The sequence below is a fragment of the Peromyscus californicus genome, unplaced genomic scaffold, assembly GCF_007827085.1.
Source record: "Peromyscus californicus insignis strain IS unplaced genomic scaffold, ASM782708v3 Scaffold_20__1_contigs__length_68692818, whole genome shotgun sequence".
NCBI classification, from domain to species: domain Eukaryota; kingdom Metazoa; phylum Chordata; class Mammalia; order Rodentia; family Cricetidae; genus Peromyscus; species Peromyscus californicus.
Genome location: NW_026294503.1, coordinates 2,559,291 through 2,578,251, shown reverse-complemented (window position 1 = coordinate 2,578,251; position 18,961 = coordinate 2,559,291). Strand labels below are relative to the sequence as shown.

General features: G+C 41.3%; 1 protein-coding gene across 3 annotated transcripts in view; it reads left to right on the top strand.

Moving 5' to 3' along the window:
- Positions 1-18,961, top strand: part of Stk3 (serine/threonine kinase 3) — a 244,072-nt gene that overhangs the window by 57,212 nt on the left and 167,899 nt on the right. For all 3 annotated transcript variants that reach the window (XR_008220441.1, XM_052747606.1, XM_052747607.1), the window contains one exon: positions 18,764-18,928. Coding sequence is in view for 2 of the 3 variants with exons in the window: in XM_052747606.1 (XP_052603566.1) it covers positions 18,764-18,928 (165 nt within the window). In the remaining variant the exon portion in view is untranslated. The remainder of the gene's footprint in view (positions 1-18,763; positions 18,929-18,961) is intronic.

Sequence of the window (18,961 nt, the reverse complement as noted above, 5' to 3'; positions counted from 1 at the left end):
TGCCTCTCCTTCCTTGTTCCTTTCTCGTCCTCTACCCTTGGTTCCCATTCTCTGTCTTTATTTCTCCCATGCTCAATTTATGGAATCTTAGAGGGGAGATGAGCAGCTAAATAAATACCTTCAGGTTTGGTTTTGTGTAGAGTCGATGTTATTCTATCTCCACCTCAGTTGCGATATGCCTATTCTATCTACTTTTATACTCAGGAAACATTAAGTGGATATCATTTAAAAAGATCCATTTATTTTGTTTTGTGGATATGAGTATTTTGCTTCCATGTATGTGTGGTATACCATGTGAGTACCTGTGCAGGCCGGAAGAGGGAGTTGGCTCTCTCGGAACTGGAGTTACAAGTGGTTGTTAGCTACCAAGTGGGTACCAGGTCCTCTGGAAGAGCAGCAGCTGCTGTTAGCCACTGAGTCTCCAGCCCAAATCCAAGCACTTTGCAGAGAAACCTGCTAATCGATTACAGTTGAGCACATGTACGCATGCTAGGGTCCTTCTAGCAGTTCTTCTCAACCTTTGAGAAACCTTACTAGAAGTACACGATCAAGTCTGTGCAAAAGTTGTTAAGACAGAAAAGGAGAACCAGATTTACATGGTGAAGATCACTAGTTCTTGGACCAGTGATCCCTGTGGGGCTTTCAGTCTCCATAACTTAGCTGTCCTCTATTTGGAATTTGTCACTGGGTGGTGGTGGCGCACACCTTTAATCCCAGAACTTGGGAGGCAGAGGCAGGCAGATCTCTCTGAGTTCGAGGTTCTGCAGATCAAGTTCCAGGACAGCCAGGTCTGTTACACAGAGAAACCCTGTCTCGAAAAACAAAACAAAACAAAACAAAACCAAAAAAGAAATTTGTCTGTACAGATGATAATTACCAGGTAAATTTTCTGTCTCAAAACACAGGTAACATTTATTTTGTTCTATTAGAGAACATTTTAGAATCTGTCTTTACCAGGATAAACTGTTTCTGTGATAGTAGTCTGGTTTAGGGGAATGAAGCTAGTGGAGAGGAAATTTAAGATTGAAGAGTTTAGAATTCAGTGTAATATGTATGTTTTCTCTGGAGGCTTGGAGTAGACTTGTTATTTTGTAAAGGAAATGACTGGAAAGTCCAGTTCTCTTTGATCATCATGTCTTTAGAGTGGTGGAGGCTGCTGCATTAAGGCTTTCCTGCGTGGTGAGTTCTGCCGGTCTCGACATTGGCTCTCGTCCTTTGGTAGATACTGTGAAAACAGCACACGCGCTTCCTGTAACGTGCCAGGTGCTCTTCTGAATAGTCCACATCATGTTGTAGTGTTTAATTGTCCTAAGAAGATTCGACAACTACAAAAACTGTTGTTAATCCTTTTTCCACAGGAAAAGTGGAGTCAAAAAGGAGTAAAAGTAGGTTTTGGAGACAGAAAATACCTGTCTTATAGGTCTGACCTATAGTTGTCAAAAACATGGAATCTGGACCAGAATTCCTAGGTTGAAATCATGCGTATGCTATGCACTTACTGTGAACATGGGGAAGTGTTTTAATTTCTTTGTGACCTAGTTTCTTCATCTGCACTAAGTGACTTAAGACTACTCTACATCATTGAGTGTTTTAAAGAGAACACCCAAGTGGATGAACTGTCAGAGCAGCACCTGGCACACAAAGCCTGCTTATATGTGTTGGTATTGCCACCATCGTATTATCTCCTGTAGATTGGAGGGAGTGTCTTCATGTCATGAATTTACCCATCAAGTTGCGGTAGAGATGTGCAGAGAACTACAGACCTAAGGACAGAGTTCTAGCACTTACCATCAGTCCTTTGAATTTACTGTTACATTTTAGGCACAGTAAGAGTTTCTTCAGTAAAGCCAGGCACTGACTATTCAGATGTTCAAAGATCCCACTAGCCTTAGAATTAGTGTATTGTTCATAGCAGCTTTGATTTGAGCACTAGATTTATAGCATTTAAAATCTGTTTACCATGTTGATATTAATTACGGGCTTCTTTAAACAAGTTTTTTTCTTTAAAGCATACCAAATTCTTATTATGATTTAATTTGCCTCACTGTTATTTTATTTCTGATAATAGGTGTCTTTTGATATATGTGGACTTGTATTCCATAATGTGCTTTTCTGGGGCTTTCTATCTGCCCGTGTGTTACTGGTCTAATTCATGTTTGTCTTTCCAGTCATTTGCTGCATACTTTCTCTTTGTGAAATAGATACAGTTCATACTGGATCTACAACTTCTTATGTATTAAGTACTTTTTTGTTGTTGTTTTGTGATCTCTTTTTTCATGTGGGAAAAGATTTTAAATGTCTGCCTACTGACCATTTTCACAGTATACTGTCACTTTTCTTTGAGAATCAAGGGATTATAAGCAGCATGTATATGTGTATTTGCATGTGGTGTAATAGTGAAAGCTTTCATTTTTAGATCACTAGTTGTGGGACTTTGAGATAGTCTTAATCTTTTGTTCTTTGCCAGACATGTGCAGCCCAGATTTCATGAAAGACAAACTCTTTCTGCCCTCTTGTATGTAATAATAGTTAAAATATTCTAGTTATGTTTCCTAATATATGTACTCTGTGCTGAGAGGAAGGTTTCTGTTTTTCTAGAAGAACCCTATAACTTTTTTATTGCTTAAACTTTGGATACTTTATACTCTTGGATCTCATCTTTTGGGTGGGATGACGTGGAGTGAAAACGTGCTCTGCCGTTTTTCAGTTTCTTTCATCCTGAATCCCCAAGAACCCTTGTTCCCTTGTATTTTTTTTTAAACAAGGGAGAGGGAGAGAAATTTGGATCATAAAGCAGCTGGAATGTGAAGCTTGATTGGTATTCAGATAAAGTGTTACATGTAACCTTCCATATTATTTTTGAAGGGTTTTGGTCACTATTCTGTTTGTATTATGTATCATAAAAAATAATGGAATTTGAAGCATTTGAGGATTTCTGAAATGAAATCTGAACACAGTATCAGTTCAATTTGAAGTAAACATGTAATTTGGGCAGAGTAGGCAAAGAGACAAAATGGAGACCTTTAAACAGTCTCCATGTTTCTTATAAAAGACAATTTTATTGTACTTTCACTGGCCTCACATATTACATTCCTTTTGTCTGGGGGCAGAAAATGGGAGTCAGTTTAGAGATCTCTCACTGTTAGGTATTCAAATAATGGTTAGCATTTCTGGAGTTAGTTTTTCTATGTGCACAAATCTCTATTCTAGGAACTCCCCCTCTTTCATGTTAACTATTTTTTTCTTCAGTTTTTCAAGACAGGGTTTCTCTGTGTTGTAGATGGAAGTTTTTCTATGTCCCACAGCCACTCAGTCCCAAATAAACATCCAGAGGCTTAATATTAATTACAAGTTGTTTGGTCTATGGCCCAGCTTATTACTAACTAGCTCATTCATGTTAAATTAACCCATTTCTATTAATCTGTGTATCTTCATGTATTTACCTGAGTTCCATTATATCTTGCTTCTCATGTGGGGTCTTGCAGTGTCTCCTCAGACCCTACCTTTCTTCTGCCTGTATCTCTCTTGGATTTCCTGCCTGGCTGTCTCCTGTCTTGCCATAGATCAAAGCAGCTTCTTTATCAACCAGTAGTAGCAACATATATTCACAGTGTACAGAAAGACCGTCCCAGCACTTACCCTTTTCTGTCTAATCAAAAAGGAAGATGGATGCCCCAACATTGCAGAGGAACTTTGGGTGACTGTCCAGGCAGCCTGATGTCCCTGTCATTAGGTAACATTACATCTTTCTGGAGACTTTGATGAAGTTGAAGACTAGATAGTTATAGTTTGTTTTAGTTATAATAAAAGATAAATTAGATACATAACTTTAGACTCACAAAGATAAGATAGGTCATTAAGTATTTTCTCTAATTTTGTCAAATGCAAATGGATTGGATATTGTTACTGTATAACTGTTTTTGTTTTACTATATTAAGGTTAAAAACCTTCCTTTTTAATTAGACAAAAAGGGGGAAATGCTGTGGGATAATGCTTTTGTACACTGTAAAGATTTGTCACTCGAATTGGTTTAATAAACACTGATTAGCCAGTAGCCATGCAGGTAGTATAGGCAGGGAGACCAGACTAGGAGACTTCTGGGAAGAGGAACGGTGGAGTCAGGAGTCACCAATGAGATGCAGAGGAAGCAAGATGAGAATGGTACACTGAGAAAAGGTACCAAGCCACGTGGCCAAACTTAGATAAGAATTATGGGTTAATTTAAGTGTAAGAGCTAGTTAGTAATAAGCATGAGCTACTGGCTGAGCATTTATAACTCATATAAACCTCTGAGTGATTATTTGGAAGCCTACTGTGGGATGGGATGGGAGACAGAAAAGCCTTTGATTACACTATATGGCCCTGGCTGTCCTGGAACTCACTCTGTAGACCAGGCTGGCCTTGAACTCATAGAGATCTACCTGCCTCTATCTCCTGAGTGCTGGGACTAAAGGTGTGCACCAGCACTGCATGGATTTAGGTGCTGTAGGCATCAGTTTGAACTGTTGGTTACAAGTTATAGAAAACTACATTATACTCTTTATTTATTTATTTTGAGACAGAATCTCACTACAGAGACTTGGTTGGCCTAGAACTCACCATCTAGATTAGACTGGCCTTGAATTTACAGAGGTCTGCCATCCTGTGCCTCCCAAGTGCTGATGTGTGCCACCATGCCCAGCCTTATATTTTCTTTTTTAAACCATAAAGGAAATCTGTTTGCTAATGTAACTAAAATTCTTTGTAAAATTAGTGTTGTATGTGCCTTGATTTAGGGTCAAAGGAATGAATAGGGTTTGTTTTTTGTAATACCATCGTATTAATGACAGCTTTTTTTTCCTAGCTACGAGATGGCTGCCAACAACGTCCTGGATTCTGTATTTGTTAGAAATCCAACAGTTAGAGTGATGGTCTTGTACCTCAGTGCTTCAGCATGGGCTGTGACTTTCTCTGAGCAATCACTGTGAGCATTAGCACTGTTATGTGGTATTTGGCTCCACTTGTGGCTGTGATGAGGTTGACAAAGACATGGTCTGAATATGGAGAAGTAGTGATTGACTATAAGGGAATCAGATTGTATTAGTAGGAGCAGGATGACTGAGAGCAAACCGGCCAAAAAGAACACATTTTTATTTTATATTTGCTAAACAAAAAGCCGCATTGTCAAAGCTGTTGGGCCCCCTAACTTTCTCCCTTACAATAGAGACAGAAAGGTTGGTGTTTCTTAAAAAGCCCATTGCTCGCTTGTCAGTGAGAGGTGTACTCTCCAAGGAAGTCTACTCCTGGGCCTTAAGGACCAGAGTTCCATTTGGGTCCATAGCCCTCTGCTTAGTCTTAGTCCTAGGCATTGCTCCATGTTCATTTCTGTGCTAGGGTCTGAGAAGAGTGTTAGCTTGCATCGTGGTTATAAAATACCAGAAATTAAACAAAGCAGGAAGATTAATTTTGGCTCATGTGGTCACCTGGTGTAGATGTAACTGTCTTGTTAAATAAGAAACACAGAGCCAATGCAGAGATGAAAGCCCAAGAGGTCAGAGCAATAGCTAAGAGCTAAAAACCTTACCCTTCACTGCCGCTGCTGTCCTCCTCAGCAAGAGAGCTACTTCCTGTGTGTTTGTCTTTATATAGACTTTCTGTTCTGCCTTCTCATTGGTTGTAAACCCAACCACATGACCTCCTCGTCACTGCCCATCTATACAGACCTCCAGGTCTTCTATGGTTGGTATTGAGATTAAAGGCGTGTGTCTCCATGCTGGCTGTATCCTTGGACACACAGAGATCTGCCTAGCTCTGCCTCCCAAGTGCTGGGATTAAAGGTGTGTGCTACCACTGCCTGACTTCTATGTTTAATATTGTGGCTGTTTTGTCTCTGACCCCAGATAAGTTTATTAGGGTGCACAATATTTTGGGGAACACAATACCACCACAACCTGGCTCCACGGCTTTTAGGCCTGTGACCAGGCAGAAGCATCGTGGTGGGAAGCTGTAAGGAGTAGAGCCGCTCATCTCGGCACTGGGTCAGAGGGAGGGACAAGAGCTCTTCATCAGGGTCCTGCCCCACAGTTAGCTACTTTTCCAGCAAGGCCCCACCTCCTAGTGTTCAGCTGTCAGTCCGTCCATCAGTAGATGAATTCCTGAACTCAGTGGTACCAGCAGCTGGGCACCAAGCCTTCAGTTGAGGACTCTTTGTTTCAGGAGGTGGTGCTTCATATTCAGATCATAGCAGAGTTGAGTGTTCTGTATGGAAGGTGATTCCTCCTCCTCCTCCTCCTCCTCCTCCTCCTCCTCCTCTTTTCTTCTTTTCTTCGGTATAGCAAGTAATAGCTTTAAAGTGAATGAAAAAAAAATGACAGCGTGCACTATATGATTAGACCATCAGAATTTTTAATAGCAATCATGTGCCACCATGTCTTAATCTCCAGTTCAGTACATTGTACACTTCATGCTTCATTACATCTTTTCTAAATTTTTGATTGGATTATCAACACTTTTCTTTATGATTTTTCCTGTTGCAACATAGTCCTCCAAATAGACAATCTCTTTTACCTTAACTAAGCACATTAGGTTTACAGTGGTATTCTCTTGTCTTCTCTTGGTAAGTTGCCCAGTTTCCTCCTTTGTTGCTATTCTTCTTGGCATTTTTCACAGTTCTATTTCCCTTTTGTGAGTCAGGCCCACCTTCATACACTATTTTCTTAGTGTGCATTCCTCTGTAGGCAGGTGATTTGTCAAGCCAGATATGCAGGGAGCCCCTGTCTGGGGAACCCTGACTCAGCAGCCTGTGAGTTATTTGGAGTGGTTATTTGGAATGATTTCTTTAGTGGAAGTTCTGGGTGTGGAGCCAAAAAACCAAACTTCAGTGCCTGGGATGTTGATTACCTGGGTGCATTGTGTAATTTCACTCAACTTGAGACTCCTAATCCTAAAATGGGTGTAAAATCATATTACTTTTCTTACCTACATCAGTGTCTCTCAGTGAGGGACAAAGATGATAAGTGCCAGAATTCTGCATCATGAAGAAGTACTACTTTATTACTGTTAAGGCAAAAGTCCTTTAAAAATTCTGTTTGCATCTTCTGTTTTAAATTAATAATGAGTTAAGAATTTTATGTTTGTTGAAATTGTAGCCATCTAGCATTAGACTTCAGAAAACTCCGATATGTGTTATTGTATGCCTTTCCTTTTCTCATTTTTCTTTTTGTTCCTTTTTTCTTTTCTAATTATGTATTTTAGATACTTTCTCATACTAATACATGAAAGTTTTATGTGAGTGTTACTGAATGCTTGTATAGTTTTCATTCTTTTGGATAAAATGAGTTCCAGCTTTTCCATTTTTGACCATTAAAATCAAAGCTACAAAAACATTGTACAGATGTATTGATTTATTTGTATTTTTAATGGTCATCGAATATATTCAGAGAAATGTGAATTTCTGAGTCCTTGAGTGTCAGTCTTTCCCAGTTCACTCCTCCAGGGCCGGGGAGCAAACCCAAGGCCTGTGCGTGTTAGTCTCTGCTTTGGAGCAGCCCCACCAGTTGGTGTGCTCGCTCGGGTGTCTAGGCAGGTCTGAGAGGCTGATGGACTGTGGATATGGCTCGGGGTCTCGCAGTCTCAGTCGTGGAAGCAGACGGTAGCTGCACTTTAGTATTGACTCTCACTGGTGTCTCTCTGCTTCTCTGGGTTTTCTAGTTTTATTAAAGGTGTTTGCTGTTCATTGCGCTGTGGAACTCTCCCTTAGATTTTAAACTGCTTCTACTGCAGCAACTTCTAGTGTTACTGTAAAAATTATCTAACTAGTTTCTCCACATCTTGGTTCTTCTACTTTGAAGAGCTCTCTTTCTAAAATTTCAGGTATGGTCACAGTAAGTGTGTGACTTTCCATTTTGTCTTCGTTTCCCATGTGCTCTATTTTAATTCCAGAAAAACAACAACAACAACAAAACAACCCAACAACTAGTCACTGCTACTGAAACACACACACACACACACACACACACACACACACACACACACACACACACTTTATTATTTTGCATAGTCTTTAAGATAATGACTGTCGGTGTGATAGTTTCATACATGCACAGAATGTGCTTTGATCGTATTACTGCCTTTGCTTCGCTCTTCCCTTTTCCTTCCCCAGTCTAGTCCCGTTATACTGTATGTCTCTTTGTTTGCTTGTTTATGTGTGCGTGTGTGCATGTGTGTGTGCCATGGCTGCACGTGGAGGTCAGAGGAAGGCTTTGGAGAGTTAGATTTTCTCCTTCCGTTACAGCACCATATGGGTTCAGAGTATTAAACTTGGATCTTCAGGCTCAGTGACAAGTGTCTTTACCTGATGAGCCATCTTACCAGCCCCTGGCTTGTCTCTCTTTATTTTTCATTGTTTTGGTATTGAAGAAAACATGTAATACACGTCTTTATGTCTTGTTTTGTCTAATGAATGTGATGATCTAGAGTTCCATTGTTTTTGTAACTGACATGGTTTTGTTTATATTTATGGTCCACTGTGGATGTAGACCACATTTTAAAACTTCCCTTTTCATGCTTTGACTGGCACTTAGGCTGGTGGCTGCATATGTTTTTATGCCAATCACCCTTGCATTTGATACTATTTTCTTCTCTCCTTGGTCACTGCTCTTCATGAGTCAGATAAGTTGTCTCAGCTGTGAAGCTTCCCTCGGTGGGGGAGATGCTGAAGCGAAATGGCTGAGGTTGGCAGGAACTGTGCGATATTCAAGGCTTTGAAGGTGTGTTAAGTGGCTTGGGTTTTATGAGTCCTGGTTTTGGTACACAAAACTGCCCTGGGTCGGTTTTGAAGACCTTGTGCACGTGGACTGGAGAACTGGTTCTTGCAGCAGTCCTGGGCTCAGTTCCCAGTTCATACACGGCGGGCTCTGATGGCCTGGCCTCTGCAAATCCCACACATGTGTGTAACAGTAGTACATTCACACACACACACACACACACACACACACACACACACACACACACACACGGCGGGCTCTGATGGCCTGGCCTCTGCAAATCCCACACATGTGTGTAACAGTAGTACATTCACACACACACACACACACACACACACACACACACACACACACACACACACACATGGCGGGCTCTGATGCCCTGGCCTCTGCAAATCCCACACACGTGTGTAATAGTAGTACATTCACACACATGGCGAGCTCTGATGGCCTGGCCTCCGCAAACCCCATACACATGTGTGACAATAGTACATTCACACACACGGTGGGCTCCGATGCCCTGGCCTCTGCAAATCCCACACACATGTGTAATAGTAGTACATTCACACACATGGCGGGCTCTGATGGCCTGGCCTCTGTAAACCCCATACACATGTGTGACAATAGTACGTTCACACACACATGCTCACAAAACAAATAAAGGTATTTAAATAAGATCCCGTGTAAAATCATTATGTAAGGGAAACCTAAAATCGGATAATTTATTATCCGATTTTAAGTTTCACTCTCCCAATGATTTTTTAGTATCCCTGTGAGCTAACAGTATTAAATACAGAGTGGACACATTGTTTCATGTGCATAGATGATTAAATGAAAAAGATGAGGTAAGTTTGACTCATTTTTAGAAATGTAAATTCCTAATCTTGTATAAACTTAAAAAACTTCACTTGCATTGGCTTTTACTGACTAAAAACATTAAGGATTTCTGTTTATTTTAAAATCATTTATGCATTTGCCCTTGAGACAAGTTGGTGGGTGCATTTTTTATCAAAACCATATACATGGTGACATATTAAATGTATCATATTATTATACTAATCATATGACTCTAGAAACAAAAGTAACCAGAGGACTAAAGCCTATCAAAACCATCTTTTTGTTTTTGTACAATGAAATTCTTTTTAAATTTGCCAGGGAATTCATAGTAATATTGAAACCAGATGTACACTTCCGTCTTGTAATGCGTTAGCTCAGCTACAGAAGTCTTATTTCCATCCCTGATTGCTGAGTGCTTCATTTGTGGCTTCTAATCTCTCTTTCTCTTCTAGAACAGATTATAAAATGCCATTGAAATGACTTAAAAATGACATTGCCCAATCATGTAGTGACAAAAGGGAATTAAACCCCAGTGTATTGAGGATCACCTAATCAAACCCAAAAACAAAGTAGCCCTGCTGATCCTTTTCTCTTGAAGGGCTACTTAACAGATATACAGAGAAAAGCATTAGCCTAGTTTGATATGAATCTGTGACTTTTCCATCCTAGAGCTGAAATCTTCCTTATTTCCTTCTGTTGGGAGTAGATTGTCTTTCCTGTGTTTTTTTCTCCAAGGGTTTTCAGTACAACCTGATTGTCTTAGTTAGGGTCTCTGTTGTCGTGATAAAATATCATTCCCAAAATCAACACGGAGAGGGAAAGGGCTAACTTCATCTTGTAGCTTGTAAGTCCATCACCGAGGTAAGCCAGGGTGGGCACCTGGAGGCAGTTGATGCAGAGGCCAGAGAGGAACACTGCTTACTGACTAGCTTGCTCGGCCTGTTTTCTTTTAGCGCCCAGGACCATCAGCCCAAGGGTGGTACCACCCACAGTGGGATGGACCCTCCCGAATCAACCATCAATTGAGAAGTGTACCCCAGGCTTTCCCACAGGCCAGTCTGGGGGAGGCGGTTTCTCAGCTGAGGTTCCTTCCAGACGACTGTAGCCTGTGTCACGCCTTTCGAAATGGTTGAGTCTGTATCTATTTAACTGAGAAAAAAACACCATAATACCTTAAATTTTGTTAAATAAAGGGAATAAATTCCACATGAAATCTATCCACTATGAGTAAAAAGCTATAATTTATGTATAAATAAAAATTAAAAAGAGATCATTTAAAAATGAAAGTCCATGTCTTAGGAAGGTGAAGGTCTGCTTTATGTTTTGATAACATGATGAGTGAGCATCTAAAAGGCACCAGGTAAGCATGACAGATGGCACCTAGGTCAGGGCCTGCTGTGTGGTTAGTGTTCACTAAGTCATCGACAGTTCTGTCTGCTCTCAGCTCTTCTCCGGTAATGAGAGCCAGGTTCCTGGAGCAGCTTTAATCCTTGATACACACACTACTTCCGTCCAAAGTTCATTTGATTTCATTTATGTTTAAAACAGAACAGGCAGGGATTGGTTGCTTCAGATTAGCTAGAATTATTTTAATTAGCTAAATTTAGCTAATATTAGCTAAAATTTAGCCCTCCTCTTTCCCTTTTTCCAGTCTCAGTGGAAGGGAAGTGGGTGTTACTTGTCTTTACAGATCGTCTGTTTTCTGCGCTTGCAGTATTCCTTTCTTGGGTGTCGCCCTGTGTGTCTTGTCTATTTAGCCCAACTAATGACTAATTTTAGTGTCACTTCGTTCTCTCTTCCCTAGTTGTCCCCTCACTTTGAAAATGCTTTTAAAAATACTTAAGCAGTTACATGTCTGTCTCATACCTTCTAGAGCAGTGGTTCTCAGCCTTCTTAATGCTGCAACCCTTTACTACGGTTCCTTCTGTTGTGGTGTGACCCCCAACCATAAAGTGATTTCATTGCTACTTCCTAACTGTAATTTTGCTACTGGTATGAATTATAGTGTAAATATCTGATATGTAAGATATTTGATGTGTGATCCCCAAAGGGGTCACAGCTCACAGGTTGAGAACTACTGTTCTAGACTGAGACCCTTTTTTGTTAGGTTAAAACACCTCCCTCCCCTCTGGCTTCCTACCTCCCTCTAGTAATTGAACTCACGACTTTTGTCTACTGAGCCTCCCCATCCAAACTCCTTTTTAATTTTTATTTTTTGAGACAGTGTTTCTCCGAGATGCCGAGGCTGACCTTGAAGTTTTCACCCTCCTATCATAGCTTCCCAATTGCTGCTATTTAATATGTTGCTACAATGTACAACTTTTTATTTGTTTTTATTCTTTTTCTTTTTTAATATAGGGCTGTGGATCCAGGGTGGTGAGCTTTAAGAGCACAGTGTGGGAAGTCTGAGAAGTTGACACTGAAGCTACTAATTATAAAGAATGCCTCCTGTCTAGAATTGTGCAGATTTACCATTTATTTCCATTTGTATATTCTTACACATCTAGCAAAATGTTGAAAGACTGCTGAGTAACAGAAGTGATTTGTGTTTAGAAACAAACCAACCAACTAACAAACTCTTTTACTTAAAATGTAGTAAAGAGGCACCCCCCCCCCCAAAAAAAAACACATAAAAAAAAAACCCAAACCCAAACCCACAGTGTATCTTAGGTCCATAGCTCATAAGACATTCAGGTTTTCAGGATCCAAACTTAGAAAGAGATAGCCAGCATCGGATAAGCACACCTTTAAACAGCAGGAGGAGCTAAATGCTGCTGACCATGCAACAGGTTTTACTGTCTTTGTGCTTTACATAGATTCCTAGAGCTTTTTGCTTTCACATCTGGATTTCTTCATTTCAACACTCAAATGGGTTGTTAAAACAATACTGTACCACACAGTGTAAAACCAAGCCCCGCTATGTCCAGGCTCTGAGGGATTAGAAATCGTATTGGTTCTGACTAGAGGGTGTTGTGAAATGAAGAGGAACAGATTGACTCCTTGGAGGAGCTGGAGGGGTTTCTCACTGACAGGAGGATAGCAAAATGAAGTTAAGTTTCAGATCTGCCCTTTCAGGTCAGAGCCAAATACAGGGAGGCCATTAGCAGTTCTTTTTTAAAAGGAGCTTTTAATTATGTGTGTATGTGTGCATGTGTGTGTGTGTATATGTGCATGCGTGTGCCCATGTGTATGTGTGCGTGTGTGCATGTTTGTGTCTGCACATGTGTCTGTATGTGCTTGTGCGCGTGCGTGCGTGCGCGTGCGTGCGTGCGCGTGCGTGCGTGCGTGCGTGTGTGTGTGTGTGTGTGTGTGTGTGTGTATGTGTGTGTGTGTGTGTGTGTGTGTGTGTGTGTATACATGAGCACATGCCAGTGGAGCCCGGAAGAGGACATCAGATCTTGAGCTGGAGTCACAGGAGGTATGAGTCACAGGAGGTATGAGCCACGTGACCCAGAAGGGGTCTAGGTCCACAGGTTGAGAACTAATGCTTTAAATCATATTTCTGTAAGCAAACACTTTATAAGTATAATAAAAACATTGCAGCATATGATATACAGTAGTCTCAAATCTGAGCCAGCATTTGAGACAGTGTTCCTTGGTGTGGTGTTGTTCATGGTATACTTGTCGTGTGTTCAGAGTCAAGGATACAGTGAAGTCACATGATACAGGACAGGTGAGCCTGTTAGAAATACCTCAGATCCATTATACATTTGAATTTGAATTTTTCTTATTTCAGGTTCAGAAATCTTTAAAGTTTTTAAAATTCAATTAAAATATAATGGCATTGTTTTACCTTTATTCTTTCCCCCTCCGCCTTCTCCGCCCTCCCCCAAGTTCACAGCCCCTCTTCTTTAACCATTCCTTGTTACATGTGCATGTGCGCTAATAAATACATCAATATAACACACTGAATCTGTTTAGTTTTGCCTGCACGTGTGTGTTTCTAGGATCGACTACTTGGTACTGGATAACCAATCATGGGGCTCATCCCTGGGAAGACTTATTCTCCCTCAGCAATTGCAAATTGCTTGTAGCTGTGGGCTCTGTGAAACTTGCTCTGACTACATTGGGATGCTAACTGTTGGACCTGGTCAGGCCGTTCACCAGCTGTTGCTGAGGGTCCATGGGCACAGCCTCCCTGGCATAGCCAGGAGGCACACCTCACAGCTGACTTCCGGCCTGTAGCTCTCACGTCTTTGCACTCCTTCCTCCACGATGCTGGTTGAGGCTCAGGTGCAGGTGTGGTGTTGTTGACATAGCAGTTTTGGCTGAGGAGATCAGGTAGTTGTTCTCTACATTTTGATGAGTTGTGGCTTTCTGTAATGGTCTCTTGCTGCTGCCAAAAGAAGCTTCCTTATCTAGGTCTGTGCCATGTATGGTGGCTGTGGGGTCCCTGTTAGAAGGCAGGGCTGGCCTTAGTGGTCAGACTGAAAGGAATGGAGATGGGCTGACCAGAAACCCTTTACATTGTCATGTTTTCCACAGGCCCCCCCCCCCCATTGAGTTATGATACTCTATCTGGGGTCATGACCTAGAGTTTATAAAGAGCTGGGACATAATGATACTCTCATCTCCTACTTTCTGAGTGTGACTCAAAACCATTTAGAAAGGAGGAAGAGGCATGGGTATAGATCAGGGGTCACATTGCAAGCAGACAAAAGCAAAACCTTGTAGTGTGTTACAGAAATTCCTTCCTTTTAGGACACAACGAAATCCCATTATATGTTGTCATAGTTTGAATAAACATCCTTCTGAAGTCCATGGGTTAAAGATTTGGGCTCAGGGTGATAATGTTGGGAGGTGGTGAGACCTTTACAGCTGGAGTCTTGAGGTCATAAGGGGTGTCCCTCCAAAAAGGATTTTGAGACCTTCAGTGGACTTCATTCTTCTTTTATACCTGGTTTGTGATGTATCATTTTTGTTCACCACAGTCTCTTTGCTGTTTGGCCCAATAGACTCTCTTAGCCTTGGCCTGACCTTTCCAAACACAGCCAGAGTAACCTTTTCTCATTATGTGTTACGTCTCTCAGTTATTTTGTTATAGGACAGGAAACTAACACATACACATACACGTCCTTTATCTGTCACTGGACATTGAAGTTTGCTTCTCCTTTTAGTTATGTGAGTGATGTGAATGTAGGTGCAGATACCTCTTTGGGATTTTGTTTTCAGTTCTTTGTATATTCTCTGAGACATGGAATCCCTAGATGAAAAAGGGCACTCTGTTTAAATATTTTAGGAATTGCCATGTGGTTTTCCAAAGTAACTATACTATTCTACATCCTCTCTATTTTTATTTTGTTTGGATAGTAACACTAACCCTAAAAAAATGAATTGGCATCTCATTGTGGTTTTCAGTTATTACTTTAAATTTCCATAACTACTGTATTGAAGCTCTTTCCCTGTGATTATTAGCCATTTGTATATCATTTAAAGCATTTATTTTATTATGTGGTGTGCATGTCATGCGCACTCACGGGATCCTGCGTGCGTTGGTGTGGAGTTCAGAGGACAGGTGGTGTGAGGTGCTCAGTCCCGCCCCACGCTGGGATTCCTCCTCTCAGTTTGCTGCATCCTGCCCTCCGGCCTGCGGACCGGACCGGACCGGACCGGACTGGACCGGAAACCTCAGCTGACTCTTGTCTCCGTCTCCCATCTCACCGTAGGAATGCTGAGATGAAAAACGGATGCACCTGCATCTGGCTTTTTCTGTGAGTTCTGGGGTCATCCTTGGGAAGCGAGGCTTGTCCATGGTTTCGCCTTTGACCCACCTTGACCCACGTTGGTTTGTCTTTGAGGAAATACCTATTCTGGTCCTTTACCTTTAAAAAAATGTTTTCCTTTTGTTGTTGACTTTTAAGAGTTTTCTGTGTATTTTGGAAATTATGGTTTGATCACAAAATAACTTGCATTTTGTTATTTTGGGGATCCCACAGATTTAAGGAACAGTTCATGAAGCCCCACATTCGTGTTCTCTTTTGCGCTTGTGTCCTGGTTGTCCCCGTGTGAAGCTCTGACTGTCTGTCTTTTCTACTTGTGGTTTGGATTTAGTCTCACATTGAAATCCTTGATCCATTTTGAGTTTCTATGTGGATATGGTGCTACATGTTGAAAAGATTCTTCTTTTTCTATTAAATGGTTTTGATACTCTTGTTGAAAATCATGTGACTAGGTATACCTAGGCTATTTCTGGGATGTCATTCTATTCCATCATCTGTATGTCTTTCCTTATATCAGTAAATAGTAAGATTTCAAATTAGGAAATGACTCTGGCAGTTTGTTCAGACTGTTCTATAGCCCAGGCTGGCCTGGGAAGGCTGGAAGCCATGACAGTCCCACCTCAGCCGCTGAGTTATGAGATTACAGGTGGGAACCATCACCCATCTCAGGCCCATTATTTTTAACATTTTTTCTTTGTTTCTTCACTACGTTACTGAGATTTTGATGGAGATCACATTGAGTCTGTAGATTGTTTGGGTAGCGTGGGCATCTTAGCAAGAAGTCTGAACGTGGCCATGGGGTGGATACATTTCCTCTTTGATTTCTTTCCGTAGTGTTTCCTGGCGCTCACTGTATAAATCTTTCACGTGGTTAATTCCTACGTGCTTTATTCTTTTGATGTTACTGTAAGTGGATTTTTTTGTAATTTCCTTTTTAGAAATGCTAATGATTTTTGTGTGTTTATTTTGTACTTTGTATCTTGCTACTTTGCTAAAACTACTCATTCTTACAGTTTTTTAGTTTCATTGTTGTCCTGCAAACAGATCATTTTAATTCTTATAGTTCCTTTCTTGCTTCATTGCCCTGCCTAGAACCCTCTAGTGCTCTAGAAATGGCAAGAGCAGTTATCCGTGCTTGTCTCTGACTTAGTGGAGAAGCCTCCTCGGTCACTCATGGTGCTCTGTGTGCTCCATGTGCTCCGTGCGCTCCGTGCGCTCCGTGTGCTCTGTGTGCTCTGTGTGCTCCGTGTGCTCGTGTGCTCCGTGTGCTCCGTGTGCTCCGTGTGCTCCGTGCGCTCTGTGCGCTCTGTGTACTCCGTGTGCTCCGTGCGCTCCGTGTGCTCCGTGTGCTCCGTGCGCTCTGTGTGCTCGTGTGCTCGGTGTGCTCCCTGCGCTCTGTGCGCTCCGTGTGCTCTGTGTGCTTGTGTGCTCTGTGCGCTCAGTGTGCTCCGTGTGCTCCATGCCCTCCGTGCGCTCCGTGTGCTCGTGTGCTCCACCCGTGTGCTCCGTGTGCTCGTGTGCTCCTGCTGCTTTGAGATGGTGCCCGTTCTTTTAGTCCTTAGCTTGCTGTGTGCTGTCATCATACTTTATTAAATTAAACTTTGCTGTTCAGTCAGTTGGCTTTCCTGTTAATGGTTGAAGTGGTTTCTTTTCTGTCATTCTGTTAAGGTAGTGTATTTCATTGTGTAAATTTTGTGTGTTGCACCATCCTTCAATTTTTAAAAAATAAATTGCATTTGATCATGTTGTATAGAATCCTTTCAGTATTCTGTTTCCTTGTATTTGCCAGTATTTTATTATGGATTTGCATTGATGTGCAGAAAAGAGTGCTGTTCTGTAGTTTTCTTATGGTGTCCATTTCCATCCCTGGTCTCAGGATAATGCATTAATAAAACAAGTTTTCTAAGTGTGCCTTCCCTTTTCTGGTTTTTAAAAAGGTTTGAGAAGTTGAATCAAGGAATTTTCTCCCCACCTTCTTCTAGTGTAGTTTTTGTGTTCCAACATAACATTCACACAATTGGCTCCATGTCATTAGACCTCAGTAAAATGCCTTTCAGGGGTGGGGGCTGGAGTTGTAGCTGAGAGACAGTGCATGCTTATAAAGTGTGAGTCCTTGGGTCAGCCTCAGCATCTCTGCATCTCCACACCCTTCTCAACATGCTATAAAACATGAAACCCAAACAGCCTCTCAGATATGCCTGAATATCCAAAGATGCATCTCAACCCTCCTCTGGTTCTCTGCTGTATTTTCCTGTAGTATTTGTCGCTGACCTTTGTTCTTATGGTATCACCTGTTCTCTGTCAAATTATGCCTTTCTCTGTACCTAGAACATAAGCTCAGTCATTTATGTTTGATTCGATTATGTAGGCATAGGTAAGTCATTGGACATTGGTGATTAATTCACATGTCATAATATGGGCTGATAATCCAACCCTCTGATACATGGTTGTTTCCTCTGGTGACCATTTCCTATTGTTAATTGTTCAGGGTCCCACCAAGGGTCACTTCATTAGTATGAAAGAGTTATATTATGAATTAGAAAAGAGGAGCCAGAAGTATAACACAGTTCAGTTGGTAGAGTGCTGGCGCTCCTGTATGAAGCCCTGGGTGCGGCCGTGAGTCTGGAAAGCCCAGCACTGGGGAGGTCCAGGCGGCACACCAGAGGTTCAGGTCATCTGCAGCTCGATAGCAAACTTTGAGCTACCTTGTGCTTCATGAGACCCTGTCTCTCTTGTGTGTGTGTGTGTGTGTGTGTGTGTGTGTGTGTGTGTGTGTATGTGTGTGCGCGCGCACATCTCTCCATGTGTCCCCTTTCATCTCTTTTGTTCAGCAAATTACAAGGGATTTAGAAATTCTTTTCTAATAATAGGAACCTAGAAAGAAGAGCAAATATTTACTTACTGTTATTTCAGAATATCATGCTACACTATAGGATTTTTTAAAAAGATGAAAAACATATTATAGTGGCTCAAAGGGAAATGTTGACTTCTGGTCAAGGTGATTCTTGGGATATGCATTTTTACTTTATGAGTGTCATAGATAATTGTGAAGAAATTTAATATTCCATTCTTCAGTAAAGTATGTAATAATAGAATGACAGTATTATGTGGCGGGCAGGAATTTTGTGATTTATTAGTCTTGATCTTTTTTGTAGGGCTTTAATGACTGTTAGAAAGAAGCCCTTGTGCCGGTGGTGGTGGCGCAGCTGTTAATCCTGGCACTCAGAAGGCAGGGGCAGGCGGGCACTCAGAAGGCAGGGGCAGGCGGGTCTCTGAGTTTGAGGCCAGCCTTGTCTACAGAGCTAGATGTAGGACAGCCTGGGCTACACAGAGAAATCTTGTTTTGAAAAACAAAAAACAAAAACAACAACAAGAAAGAAAGAATGAACTTGTTACTAATGTTGTCTTCTGTGACTATCTGATACGGCATTTCATCACCATTTTAAAAATATTCCTTTCCAGTTAACAGAAGATGAAATTGCAACTATTCTAAAATCTACATTGAAAGGATTAGAATATTTGCATTTTATGAGGAAAATACACAGAGATATAAAAGCTGGGAATATTCTCCTCAATACAGAAGGACATGCAAAACTTGCAGATTTTGGAGTGGCTGGCCAGTTAACAGTAAGTTGATATATTTTTTACTATTTTCAGACT